Source organism: Nycticebus coucang, chromosome 13 (assembly GCF_027406575.1).
Source record: "Nycticebus coucang isolate mNycCou1 chromosome 13, mNycCou1.pri, whole genome shotgun sequence".
Classification (NCBI taxonomy): Eukaryota; Metazoa; Chordata; class Mammalia; order Primates; family Lorisidae; genus Nycticebus; species Nycticebus coucang.
The window spans coordinates 30,213,402-30,228,207 of NC_069792.1; the positions used below are offsets into that span (position 1 = coordinate 30,213,402).

The 14,806-nt window shown below is 37.9% G+C and overlaps 1 protein-coding gene across 1 annotated transcript in view; it reads left to right on the forward strand.

Annotated features, from left to right (window-relative positions):
- STMN2 (stathmin 2) overlaps positions 1-14,806 on the forward strand; it is a 56,196-nt gene that overhangs the window by 23,052 nt on the left and 18,338 nt on the right. The window contains exons 2-3 of the mRNA XM_053558628.1: positions 3,715-3,810; positions 8,764-8,936. Coding sequence (XP_053414603.1) covers positions 3,715-3,810; positions 8,764-8,936 — 269 coding nt within the window. The remainder of the gene's footprint in view (positions 1-3,714; positions 3,811-8,763; positions 8,937-14,806) is intronic.

The window sequence follows — 14,806 nt, forward strand, 5'->3', positions numbered from 1 at the left end:
TTTTCCTATTGTGAGTAATGTAATATTTGCTTTCAAAGAGCTTACAATTTAGATTTTAAAAATCATACATCAAAACCAATAGCGCATGACCTTAAATAGTATATAATCAAGATTGTGTAGAAAAGCCCAGGAAGGGCAGTAAGAGATCAGAGTAAGAGAGAGAGGCCCTGAGAAGGGGAAATCTGAATTAGGACTCAAATTTTAGGATTTGGGTGAGCAAAGAGGACCAGGAAGAGCAATGCCATCTGAGAAAAGACTGGGTCATTGCAGCAAGTGGAGCGGAAACCTTCCTTCCCAGCTGAGCGTGCCTTTGCTGCAGGGAAACCATCACAACTGGGATTGGACTGCGGTTGTGCCTGCTTTTAAGGTGCTCCCTAGGATTCAGGGAGAATAAGAATCAATAAGAATCTATGCAGTGGCTGTTACTGGGCTCATATGACATAGTCTTAGCCTTTGACAAAAATAATAATCAAGATAAGGATGTTATATAAAAAAATCACCCAAGGAGTCAACTGGGTTTTGTCCCCAGACCACCTAGGACAGGAAAGAAAAAAATTTTTTTTGAGTTTAAATAAAGTGAAAATATTCTTTCTTGATCACCAAAACTGTATTTAACAAACTTTATAAACAGATTCCCTGTCATAATTTTATATCAATGATTATACAACTAGATGAATACTCATAATTCAGTTAATCAGTTATTAAATATTTATTGAATACCCAGAATATCATGGTAGATTCAGATATACAAATATCAATGGGACATAATTTTTTGTCTTTGTGAAATATTTTATTTTATCCTCACAGCCCTATGAGGTAGAAAGTGCATTTATTTTTGTTAGTATAACCCACATAAAGCAACTATATCTAGATACATTAATAATCTAAATCGATTACTTAAATTCCTATGCCTTATATCTTACAGAAATTCATATGAATCCTATTATTCTAATTACAAATTTAGGCTTTATTTCTACTATGTTAAAAGTTAATATTAATTATCAAACTTTATTTCTGTATTTCAGAAATTATTTAGAATAATTCCTGGGCAATAAGAAACCACTGGCTTCTTTTCTGGCATAGTGTTACCTGGGAGATGGAGCTGCAGTGATGGAAACGTTCTATCTCTGCACCAGGCCATGCATTACCCTCTGGTCACTTTAGCAGCCCTTGTCTCAGCGGTGGGCTGCTATAAGAACGTGCCATGGACTGGGTGGCTTATAAACAACAGAAATGCATTTCTCCCTGTTCTGGAGGCAGGAAGGCAGAGATTAAGATGCCAGAATGGTCAGGTTCTAGTGAGGGCCGTCTGTGGGATTGCAGACTGCTGACTCCTTTCTACGCCTTCACATGGCAGAAAAAGACTGAACTAGGTCTTTAGTCTTTCCTTATAAGAACACTAAGCCCATTCATGAGGGATCCATTCATGACCTAATTACTCTCTAAAGGCCTCACCTCTAACTACCATCACCATAGGGATTAGATTTCAACATTTGAATTTGGGGGGACAAAATTCAGTCCATGCCAATGTTTTTTCATTACACATAGGTCTCTGAACATGCTGCTCCCTGACAATCTTTGCATTCTCCTCTCTTCTTTTGCTTGTCATGCATAATTACAGCAGTGGAATTACTGAAAATTACTGAATTTCATTTCCTAAGGGCAGATGTTGAGGAGTTATCTCTTAATAAAATTCTGTGTCCTTCCACAACTTTAATCTGTTATCATATTATAAGACACAAGATCTTTCATTGCTATGTTTGGATTGATTCTTCTTACTAAGGGTGGCACCTAACATGCTTCACATGCTTCTAATATGTGATTAATTTTGCAAAATGTTTTGGCTATCATATTGTATTCTCTTATGAAAAGGTGCCAGCCTATAAAGGCTTTCCGTCATTGTTTTCAATTAGTTCATAGAATTAAATGTATTAAACCACCAAATGTTTTATCCTCTGGTAGAAATTATGATTCTCATTAGGACCCCAGCCCGTATTACCGGAGGTGGCGGGTTCAAACCCAGCCCTGGTCAAAAACTGCAAAAAAAAAAAAAAAGAAAAGAAATTATGATTCTCACTGAACAACTATGTAAAGATCTGCTTGGGCCTTTATAAGTGACATTATTTCGTTAACCAAATAAACAAATAATATGAAGAAATATGATTAGCCTCCTAAAATTCCAAAGACATACAATAAAATTTTCCCAGAATGGGTGCATGAAGATTTTCATGGCACATGACAAACTGTGTTGCTTATTCTAAGGAAATAAGCTAACTAGGAAGAAAGGATCTTTAACCAGATTCTCAGGATACCTTAGGTTGAACCACATGAAATTGACAATATTTGATCTTTGCACCTGTTAATACATTGAACCTCATCCTAAAAGTAGATCTAGAAGAAGGCTCTTACCAGTCTTGAGATAGATTTTGATTTGCTGCGTTTTATCCACAGTCTCTACCTTTGTCACTGGCAACACATGACTTTAGTCTCTGTGTAACTCAGTTTCCTCATTTGTAAAATTGGTGGTAGGGCGGGTGGACTAAATGATTCCTTAGAACCTTCCCAGTATAATGTTCTGTGGCTATGGAGCATCCAATTTTTGAATCTGTTTCTGTTTGGCCAAGAAAAGATGCGCATGTCAGTAAAGCCCAAATACCTTCCAGAAACTCCCTCCTGCCTGAGCTCCCCATTACCCCTTGGGTTACAATAATGATCAGAAAGCCTTGCCAAGAGGCAGATGTTACCTGTGAAATGTATGATGTTAGACGACAGCCATTTGTTTATAATTTGTCACAAGTTAATTCACAATATACCCATCTTTTTCTTACATTTTCACTGATTTATAAATGTTACTAATTAAATAATCAACAAAGGTGAAAGGATCCCACCTCCTTATCCCCATTTGGCAATCTGGAGACACTTGTCCTGGTGACAAGTGACAGTGATGAGATGGTCACCAAGTTTACCTGGGCAGGAGGCCTCCTAGAGGAAACAGGAGGTAATGAAATGGGAGGGGGAGCAAAGAGGTAGACAGATCACAATCTGGACTCCTGCAGCTTCTTGGCAAGGTTGGCCCCCAAACTGGGTTTCACAGGAAGGAAAGGAGATCCTTATAAGACCTTATCAAATCTCAGATCCAGGTTATGAGTGTGTGTGGAAAGAGAGAGAGAGAGAGAAGAAAATTCACTTGGGAATGAAGTGAAAGCAGCAACATAGGTTCCTTGGAGGATGTATCTGCTTAATAACTAGCCTGATGAGCTCTCTGTCTATCCCCAAATGAGCATGTGGTGATGGGGGGTTGAACCAACAAGGGCCCCTCCTGAATCTTACTATGTACAAAGAACCTGCACACGCATTTACCAGAAAGAGCCTGTCTGTCTGCTCATCTTGTCTCTTCCTACTTCCTCCGTATCCTACCTCTCCTTCCTGTCTTACTGAATCTTAATTCCTTCCACTGCCCTTTCTTTCCCTAACTCCATTTTCACTTACTATCTAACCTGCTATAATATGCAATTCATGTCCTCTGAAATAAGGAATATGCATTTTAAACATCTGTGGACATCTTGCATTCATTTATATTTTGTAAAAGAAAGCAAAAAAGTATTTCTGGCAATAGTCATTCTGCAGGAGGCTATAATTATTATTCAAATTAAAGGAAGTAGTAAAAGGAAACTCAGAAAAAGGAAGATACTAATCTTGAATCTTTCATTTCAGCCTACAAGGAAAAAATGAAGGAGCTGTCCATGCTGTCACTGATCTGCTCTTGCTTTTACCCGGAACCTCGCAACATCAACATCTATACTTATGATGGTGAGTTGCCTGTAAAAGAAATGCCCTTGCTAGCTGGATGGTTTGGAAAGGCTTGCATATATTTGTTTCTCACTCATAGCTCGTGATACAATTATATCAATATTTTGTTAGCTCTTACTATTAACTTGCTGTGTCTAGCTATTAGGCCTTATTGACTGCTCAAAACAGTTTGAATTTGGTGCCAATAAAACACAGTAATGTCTCTTAAGAGACATGGCTGGATTGTTATTAGCAGCCACATCCAGCATATCAACACCCACAATATGTCTAAGGTTTTCTTTGCAAATAATAAGATATGTTAACCTATAATGGAACAGATCACAATTCGCAAGAAAATGCTTTATGTTAGTACTGAGAAAGCAAGAGAGAAAATCAACAAACATCACTGATTCCTTTATTGTAGTCTTTATAAAGCTCCCATATTTCATGTATGTGTGTCAGCATGCTAATGATAACATAATAATTGACTTAATGAATAAAACTGACTTGCAAAGATGGTGCCGAAAGCGAAGAAGGAAGCTCTTGCCCTTCCCAAAGCCGAAGCCAAAGCAAAGGCATCAAAGGCCAAGAAGGCAGTGCTAAAAGGGATCCACAGCCACAAAAAGAAGATCCGTACATCACCCACCTTCCGGCGGCCAAAGACTCTGAGGCTCCAGAGGCAGCCCAAATATCCTCGGAAGAGTGCCGCCAGGAGAAACAAGCTTGACCACTATGCCATCATCAAGTTCCCCCGACCACTGAGTCTGCCATGAAGAAGAGAGAAGATAACAACACACTTGTGTTCATTGTGGATGTCAAAGTCAACAAGCACCAGATCAAACAGGCTGTGAAGAAGCTCTATGACATTGATGTGGCCAAGGTCAACATCCTGATCAGGCCTGATGGTGAGAAGGCATATGTTCGACTGGCTCCTGATTATGATGCTTTGGATGTTGCCAACAAAATTGGGATCATCTAAACCAAGTCCAGCTGGCCAATTCTAAATACATAACTTTTCACCATAAGAAAAAAAATGAATAAAAAAAAAAACTGACTTGCGACTGAGACCCACATTAAGAGGGTTTGGAAAAGTCTAAAACATTGGTACAGCCATTACCTTTAATGAAGGGCGTCCCTTTAAGTTTGATTTATCTGGATTCATTGTGCTTATATTTGTTTCCTTTCTGGGCTCTGCCACTCTCCACATGACCTCCAACAAGCAGATACTTAGAGTCTGTTAGTTTCATGTAACTCTAGCATCAGGCTTGTTGTGAGGTTTAAATGGCTTAACACAAATGAAACAAACACTCAGCATCAAGCCCAGCCACTTGCGAGCATTCTCAACAATATTATTTTCACCTTATTCAGTCAACCTAATGAAAATGTTAGCTACAGTTATACGTATACCAGATGTAGCTGAGGCATACTTTGTGAATTCCTAGGCCCACAATTATTTTTCTTTTCCACCTATGTAAGAAATACATTAAAGACAAGGCTAAGAGACCAAGTAGCTATTAACCCTTCTATACCTTTAAAGCCCATTCCAGGACTCAAACGCATTTTCCTTCCAAAGATGTTCTATCATAGCACAGGCATCTTAAGTGATAATTAATTGTTTCATAGGGAAATGCTCTCTAAGTTAAAGGGCTTCAGTTTCTAACCAAAACTCTTATTATGATGCAGGTCCAATGCCTGCATTATACAAGTCCATTCAGTCAATAAATAAACTAGTCAGATTTTTATTATCTGTTAAATGTGACTGCAACTAAGGATCCAGCCGCGTTTCCTATGAGACTGTAGTATCTCAGTCTGGTTTGTCACTGAGGACCCAGAATTCAATAAGGTATGGTCCTCACATTTAAGGAACTGGGGGCTTAGTATAATTGAACAATCTTATAATAGACAAATTCTCAGTAAGTAGAACACAGAGTGGTTAGGACAGAGGAGGTAGAGACGGTTTCTGCTGATTAGGGATTAAGAAAAGGGAAAGAAGAAAGTCCAATGAGCCGAGTCTTCATGTTGAATAGACAATTGAACATGGTGCATGAACTGCTTCTCTAAAAGGTAGAGAATTTTAAATTTCCAAAGTCTTTAACTTGGTCTTATATTCCTATGTTGGATAATAATATGAATTGTTTTCTGCGTACAAACATTATAATAAGAAATAATAATAGGATTATTATTATTATTGTTTTCATACATAAATGCTAAGTCTTACAGCATGTGCTTTGCGTTCAGTGTCCTTTATCTTTTAATCCTCACAACAATCTCATGAGGAAGTTGTTCTTTTAACTTCCACCTTTTAAATGAGAAAGTGAAAACATTAAAAAGTTAATTAACGTTTCCACTTTTACACGGCTATTAGGAGGTGCTTATGATTTGGATGCCAATACAGGCAATTCTGATTCCAGAGTCTCTAAATTAAACCATTTAAAAGCCCATCACCTTATCAAATAAGCTAGTTTCATGTGCCTGTGTTCTCTTGTAGTTCTTTTCACAAGCTTACATAATTTCCTAGAGTTGTATTTAAAATATAAGTATAATCTTAGGGCTGTCTTCAGGAAAATTTGAAACATTTTTCATTTGTGGGTAAAAAAACCCACATCATTTCCAATATACTTACTGAGTTAGTTTTATTGGGATTATCCATCAGCATTTAAGGATGTAAGGTCAAATCCTGCCAGCCTGTGGTTTCACTTGACCACAATCTCAGTGTGCACTAACCAGGCTGCCAAAAGAACACTAATGGAAGCATAAGCCTCTCATCCAGAGAGGCAGTATTTCTTCTCTGTTCTCTTCTGGTCAGAACTGGCCTGGAGACCCATCCAGCTGTGTTCCCACAATTTAAAAAGGACATTAATAAATTAGAGTTCACTTAGAGTTTAGGGAGCAATGTGTGGTAAAAATCTGGAAACAGTGTCACTCCAAGGCGCTTGAGGATGTGTGAAAAACTTGGAATGGAGCGTAAGTACTGCTTTCAAATTCTGTACCTGAAAGACAGTGATGTGCAGCAGAAAATGCCCTGATCTGGGGTAGGTTCAGATTTCAAACAAGGACCTGAGAGTTGAAATCAATCTGGGGCTCAATATAAAGACCACTCATCTAACAATGAGGGCTGGCCAGTAAGTCCTTTTAAAAAGTCATTTTATTTTATTAAGTTGTGAGTTGGTAATTACAAATATCCTAGAAGATGCTAGCTGACTATTGCTTTTTTAATGTTATAAATTGTATTATTTCATATTACAAATCATATCGTGTAGGATTAAAACCTGAGGATCTGATGATTTATCTTTGCTATATAAACCACTGTTGAAAAAAAAAAGTGGTTAACCATTCCTCGGTCCTTTTTTTCATTGACCAAAAATTATATATATTTAGGTGTAAAACATGTTTTGACATATGTATACATCACAGAATGGCTAAATCAAGCTACTGAATATAGCATTACCTCACATACTTGTTTGTTATATTTGCGCTGAGAACATTTAAAATCTACTCTCTTGTGATTTTCAAGAACACAGTACATTGTTGTTAACTTTGGTCCCCATGATATGTACAATTGATCTCTTGACCTTATTCCTCCTTCTAATCAACATTTTTTACCCTTTGAGCAATGTTATCTCCCAATCTCCACCCCAGCCCCTGACAACCACAGATCTACTCTCTCCTTCGATGAGTTTGGCTTTTTTAGGTTCCACAGATAAGTGAGATCATGTGGTATTTGTTTCTCTGGGTCTGGTTTATTTCACTCAGCACATGTCTTCCAGCTTCCTCTGTATTGTCACAAATGACAGGACTTCCCTCTTTTTCGAGGCTGAAGAGTATTCTATGTGCATGGCTGTAAATTAAAGAAGTAGCGGTTGTCCCTCCTCCACCACGAGCCTGTTTTTCTGGCTGCTGTCTCCAGCTGGGGTCTGCTGGAGGAGGATATTCTAAGTAACAACAAAATAGGAGGAAAGATCATACAGTAAGTCTTGTCTGATTGTGCCGCCCCATCACAGAGCTGTTGCTCTCCCCAGGATCCTACACACACTTGATGACTGGGAGCAACAAACCTACTGAAGGACAAGGCAAGGACCAGCAAGACACTTTGCACTCTAGCATTGACTTTGCCAACTATTTCCAGCTGTTCAGGGAGTTATATTGATTCTGACATAGCTCCTTAGATTCCTCACCATAGGAATGATTACATTATAATGGTATGGGTACACATAATAATACCATATGTTATAATATAATAATAGATATAATAGTCTCATTATATGTGAGAACTGGAAAACTCTGTTTTGTTTGGGTTTTTTTTTTTGAGACAGAGTCTCACTATGTCGCCCTTGGTAGAGTGAAGTAGTATCACAGCAACCTCAAACTCTTGGGCTTAAGTGATTCTTTTGGCTCAGACTCCCAAATAGCTGGGACTACAGATGCCCACCGCAATGCCCAGCTATTTTTGTTGCAGTTGTCATTGTTGTTTAGCTGGCCCAGGCCAGGTTCGAACCCGCCACCCTCAGTGTATGTGGCTGGCACCATAACCACTGTGCTTACGGGTGCCGAGCCAACCCTGTTATTTTTTTTATCTAACAAAAAAATGCTTCCAGCCATGTAAATTTCAAAAAAGAAAGCCATGCTACTTGATTTCCTTGCAAAGCTCGTATTTATTCATAAAGAAAATAAAGATTAGTTTAAAATCAATGCTGGCTATTGTTTTAAGTATGCCTAGCATTATTTAACTTCCTATAGGCGGTGCCGAATCCTCCAGTGCTATAAGTATTTATTCTATTGGAATATATTCATAGTTATAGTAAAAAGAAAGGTAATACATGCTCAAAATAGTGTACATCAAATTATCATATGCAGTACTTCATTCCTGTCTCCCAGAATGACAATGCTACTTTGAGTTGCAAGAATCTAAATTATTAAAATAAATCCATGCTCAAAGCACTATGTTCTTAACATTCTCAAATGTTCATTTCTCAGATATGGAAGTGAAGCAAATCAACAAACGTGCCTCTGGCCAGGCTTTTGAGCTGATCTTAAAGCCACCATCTCCTATCTCAGAAGCCCCACGAACTTTAGCTTCTCCAAAGAAGAAAGACCTGTCCCTGGAGGAGATCCAGAAGAAACTGGAGGCTGCAGAGGAAAGAAGAAAGGTAATTTCTCCCACAGATTTTTAAGTTCCTTCCTTCCCCTTCTTGTCTCTCTCTCTCTATCTCTCTTTTTCTTTCTCTCTCTCTCTCTCTCTCTCACACGCACACACACACACGCACACATCTCTGCACCATCCAACCTGTGTTGACCTTCAACCAAGAGCCAGGCTAGTTGGGATAAATACTGCCTCAGTTATGGTAAGATAAATGCTGATTTTAGGCTATCCAAAACTAGAGCTCTCAGAAACTAAAAAAGCATCCATGCCCTAGCACCTTCCCCTATGTCGTATCCCCGTATCATAAAAGCCTCCCTCCTGTAGTCCATCAGGTACAAACAGTGTCAAGAAAACACAGCCTTAGCTAACTCTAGGGAAGGAGGAGTGGTGATAACTCCCTTCTATGGTCTGTATGATGCTGCAAGTGGCCTGCATGATTATCCTTGGAACTATAAATTACCAGATCCTCCCTCCAAGATCTTTCCTCCCCAGATGCCGTTCACCCCAGAGTGAGGATTAGGAGCTTACCCTTTCCTCCCCCGAGCCTCACAGCACATGCTTGAAGTGGGTCCTTCCAAGATTAGGATTTTCTTGGAGATATTTGGATATGTTCGTCTATCCATTTCTAAGACTTGTTGGGATTTTTTTCTTTTTGTCTTCAGCCCCCGCTTGTATTAAAGAGCTTTCCTTTTGTCAAATCTTTAATTTTCCACAATCAGATAGCTAAGAACAGCCAAGGATGTTAAAATGTGAGCACACTCAGAAATCCTGTGGACTCTATATAGAGAGACAAAAGTTATGCCTGAATATATCTGTTCCAACCATGTGTTATGGTAGCTCATCACATCGTGGTACTCTTGATCATCCACAAATAGAATTCTTTTAGGTAATTCATCCCTACATTACTTCTTTGTGATATATTTTTAGAATCATGTAGTAACTAAAAATATGCCCCACGGTGTGTGTGAAAACTATGCATTTTAATACTTCTTTATTTTATGAAGATATTGTCTATAAAAAGTCAGCCAACATACTAAACACTTCTGTGTTGGGTCATTACAAAGGGAATGAAAACAGTCACTATTTGAAAGACTGAATTCTCTAAGAGGGAGCGCGGGAGTGTGTGTAGTATATGTGCATATCACATATATACACGCACACATATACACGCACACATACACTGTGAAATAAGGAGGCTGAACGTTAGCTGCCCTCAAATTAAGTTTTCTGAATAGGAAAATATTCACATTTTTGCTTGAAAAATGTTCCCATGATATGTAACGTAACGGAGTAAAAAGCATACTGTACATATCATAGAAACATCATAATAACACGCTGATCTCAATTTTCATTGAATGACATTCTCTTAGTCTCCAATGAGTATTTAATATTATATATACACAATATATATAAAACACTGCTTAGTATTTTACCAATTACTATTGTTATAGATTTTAAAATGAGAAACCTGAGCTACTAACCCAAGTATATGGACAAGAAGCTACTTTTTAAAAAGTTCCATCAGCTTTTTTGTTGTGATTATTTATAGCTTAAGGCAAAATTAAATTATTCGGAGTGACAGTTCATCAAAATTTTGCTGCCACGGGTGGCGCCTGTGGTTCAAAGGAGTAGAGTGCCAGCCCCATATACCGTAGGTGGCGGGTTCAAACCCAGCCCCAGCCAAAAACTGCAAAAAAAAAAAAAGAAAAGAAAAAAACTCTGCTGCCAAAGGATCTAAGCCATGAACTAAATCAGCAGGGATCATGTTACACTTAGGACAGTTTCAGTTCCCACCCAAGCCATGGCATCTTACAGGTAACAGGTGTCAGTATGGGTCAAAGGTTGACATACAGAAATGCTATGACTTAATTAGAGTACAAAATCAGTAACTGGGCTGAAATTAAAACTCAGAAACTGAAATACCACATCATGGTGTAGGATGCTACTGGTGTTTCTCATTAATGTATTTGATTCAAAGGACATTATTGAAGATAAAGGAACATAGACATGATCAAATTAACTGGGTATTCTTATAAAACTCCCTGAAGTACCTAATTAATGATTCTGATAAACCTCCTACACTCTGACAGCAATAAAATTATCAACAGTTATACATTTAAACTACTGAATTGAACTAGAAATTGGCCACATAGTTAAAAGACATGTACAAATGTAATCATCCAGCATTATAATGCCCCCCAAAAAAATATTCTTTGGAACCTTTTCTGGTATTATTTGTTAAAAATTTTTAGTGCAAAAATCATCATATGGATTTTTTAATTAAAACCCTAGTGGTATGGTTTTAATTAAAACAAAATATAACTAATTACCAAAAAGTACCAACTTAAAAAAAAAGCATTAATTGACTTTATTCTATTGAATTATACTGACTCAATTAGCACCAATTTGAAAAATTCTTAATTCTCTTTAAAAGAGTCATCAGCCAGTACATTTATCTCAGTAATTATCTTAGCGAGGACATGCATGTAACCAAAACCCAACTGGCCAAAACAAAAAGCAGACATGTGACTAAAAGTCTAGAGTAAGCACAGCCTCAGGATCCCAGTGATCAAGAAATACTGTCAGGGGGTGGTGCCTGAGGCTCAGTGGGCAGGGTGCCGGCCCCATATACTGAGGGTGGCAGGTTCGAACCCAGCCCAAGCCAAACTGCAACAAAAAATAACCAGACATTGGGGCAGGTGCCTGAAGTCCCAGCTACTCAGGAGGCTGAGGCAAGAGAATCACCTAAGCCCAAGAGTTAGAGGTTGCTGTGAGCTGTGATACCACAGCACTCTACTGAGGGCGACAAAGTGAGACTCTGTCTCAAAAAAAAAAAAGAAAGAAAGAAAGAAATACTATCAGGAAACTATCATCTCTTCTTGCATCTAATTGGTTTCATTAGCAAACAAGTTTAAATTCAAACAGTCAGTCCCAGATTATTTCTTACGGCTTAGCAACTCCAGCAGAAAGACAGCTTCTCTTTCCCAGTAGTTACCAAAAGTCCTGGAATTAATTCTCAAAGGCCTGATCTGGATCACATGCCTAACAGGGAAGCACCTGCATGGCCAAGAGACTGTAGTAGTTCAATCTGCTAGTCTGAATCACATGCCCACCCCTGACCTGCAGAGGGGAGTGTGTAAGATCCCTGGGGTGAGAAGTGTAGAGTGATAGTTACCCGAAAGAAAACTGAGATGTTCTTACCAGAGGGAGGGGTCGTGGATCTGAGGCAGGCAGAATTACAAATGTCCACAATTTTTATCTATAAATGTTTAGTGTTACTATAGCAATTTGAACAATTATTTAGCTCATAACACTATTCATTCTGCAAGTTTTTCATTGCCCTACAGTGGTTATTTTCATATAAATAGAATAAAAAATATCAATCTATGCAGTTCTATAAAACTGCACTGTACGAAATAAATACAGTGCAACAAAAGAAAAATACAAGGATAGTTGGTGGGGGGGAGGAGCAGGAAGTGGGAGGGAGGATGACTGGTGGGATCTCAACTAATGTGCACAGTGTGAGGGTGTTCAGCCCACCCCCTAGGTGAAGGACTCAGCTACAACTTGAACTTTACCTTAGAATTGAAAACAATATAACCTAAACATTTGTCCCCTCATGTTATTTTGAAATAGAAAGCAAATAAATAAAATGTTCTAAAAAGAGATACAGTGTGAACCACAGATATATTTTAAGATTTTCCAAAAGGCACATTTAAAAAGATAAAAGAAAAATGAAATGAATTTTAATAATACTTTTTTCACTCAATGTATCTAAAACATTATTTCAATATGCATGCAATCAATATAAAAGTACTGAGATCCTTCACATTCTTTTGTTCATACGAAGTCTTTGAAATCCAGTGTTTTTTTTGACACTTGTATCTCTTTCTCATATTAGCCATACTTCAAGTGCTCAATCGCCATAAACAGCCTGTGGCTACTGAGTTAGACACAGATGCATCCACCAGAAAACTCCTAGTGAACAGTAGGAAAACACTAAGCCTAAGGTTTTCAAATTGATACTAGATGATAATTCAGATTTCATATATATATAATATACGTAGACACATTCTCTACAAATAGAAACTTCCATACTATGATTGTAATCTTTACATTATAAGAACCAAAGCAGGTGAAGTTTATGAAGTAAAGTAAGTAAGATTATCTTCTAAATCTCACCCTTGATCTCTTGGCTACCTACCTTCTCAGTTTCCATGTCGATTCCTCAGGGTGGGGAAAGGACTTCTCTGAACCCAAGTTTCATCTCTTATTCTCTTTCATGGTACCCAGGTTTTCCTTTGTAGCACTTACCACAATTATTATTGTGTATATCCCTATTTGTGTATTTATTTATTTAATGGTGTATTTTATTTATTTAGTATATCTCCCACAAACTCCATGAAGGTAGCACTTGTCTTTCATTTAACAGAACCTGACACAAGCTAGCTAGTACTACAAATAAAATATTTTTAAGTCGATAAATAAATGGTAACCTTCATGGCCAAATGTTAAAGTGGAAGTATAGAACTGACTCTTTATCTCATATTCTCATCCTAAAACAAAATTATCGTCAATAAGTTTCCAAGTGATATCTTCTGATATTGCACTAAGTGAATTCTGTAATCCAAAGAATACCCAGTCAGGTGAAAAATCACTCAGTAAGAGATTATTTACAAAGCACTTACTGTGTCATGGCGCTAGGGATATCCTCATCAACCTTATGTTGCAATGAGGGAGAGAGCTAATAAATAAATATGCAATATATTAGGTGATATAAAATATTATAGGGTGCAGGGCACTAGGAGTGTGAGGGTGAAAGAATCCATATTACTGGATAGTCAGAAAAAGCATCTTGAGTAAGACAACACTTGAAAAGAAGCATGAAGCTACTGAGGGAGTAAGCCACACGGCTGCCTTCTGGAAGTAGAATATTTAAGGTAATGAGGGCAGCGAGTGCAAGGCCTCGAGGTGGCAGTAGGAGAGTTGTGCTTGAGAAATAACACAGAAGCCAATGTGGCTGAAGCAAAGAGGGCAAGGGGAGAGTGATAGGCATTGAAATCAGTGGTAGCATTTAAGAATGCTTTCAAATGAAGCAGGAGGTACACCTGCGGGGTGCATCTTACAAGGGTACATGTGAAGCTCAGTAAATGTAGAATATAAATGTCTTAACACAATAACTAAGAAAATGCCAGGAAGGCTATGTTAACCAGTGGGATGAAAATGTGTCAAACGGTCTATGAAACCAGTGTATGGTGCCCCATGATCACATTAATGTACACAGCCATGATTTAATAATAAAAAATAAATAAATAAATAAATAATTAAAAAAAGAAAATAAAGCCATTTTACTACTTCATGTGAATCATATACCATCTTTTCAAAGAAATGTGAATTTGTTAAAGAAGGGTAACTAGAAAAATAAATAGAAAAACAGGAAAGTTTTCTAGACTAAGAAGATGATTCTAGAACTAAGGATTCTAGAACAGAAGGAAGAATACAAAAAAGTGTGTTTTTAGGGCAGTAGGGAGACCAGCGGTTTGGACTAATGGATCTGAGTAGGGAGTTGGAGAGTAGTGAGGTGAGGTCAAGGAGGGCCTCGAATGCCAGGCTGATGTGTAAACTCCATTATGTAAGCAATGCATATGTGGGGTACACACATTGTACCCCACATATGCATAAATGTATTCATGATCTATATGTATATGAATTAATAAAAGTAAAAACAAATAAATAACTCATGTTGATTAAAAAAACAGTAAAACAGGGTGGCACCTGTGGCTCAAAGGGGTAGGGCGCCAGCCCCAGATACAGGAGGTGGTGGATTCAAACCCGGCCCCGGCCAAATAAAATAAAAAAATAAAAAAATACAGCCCT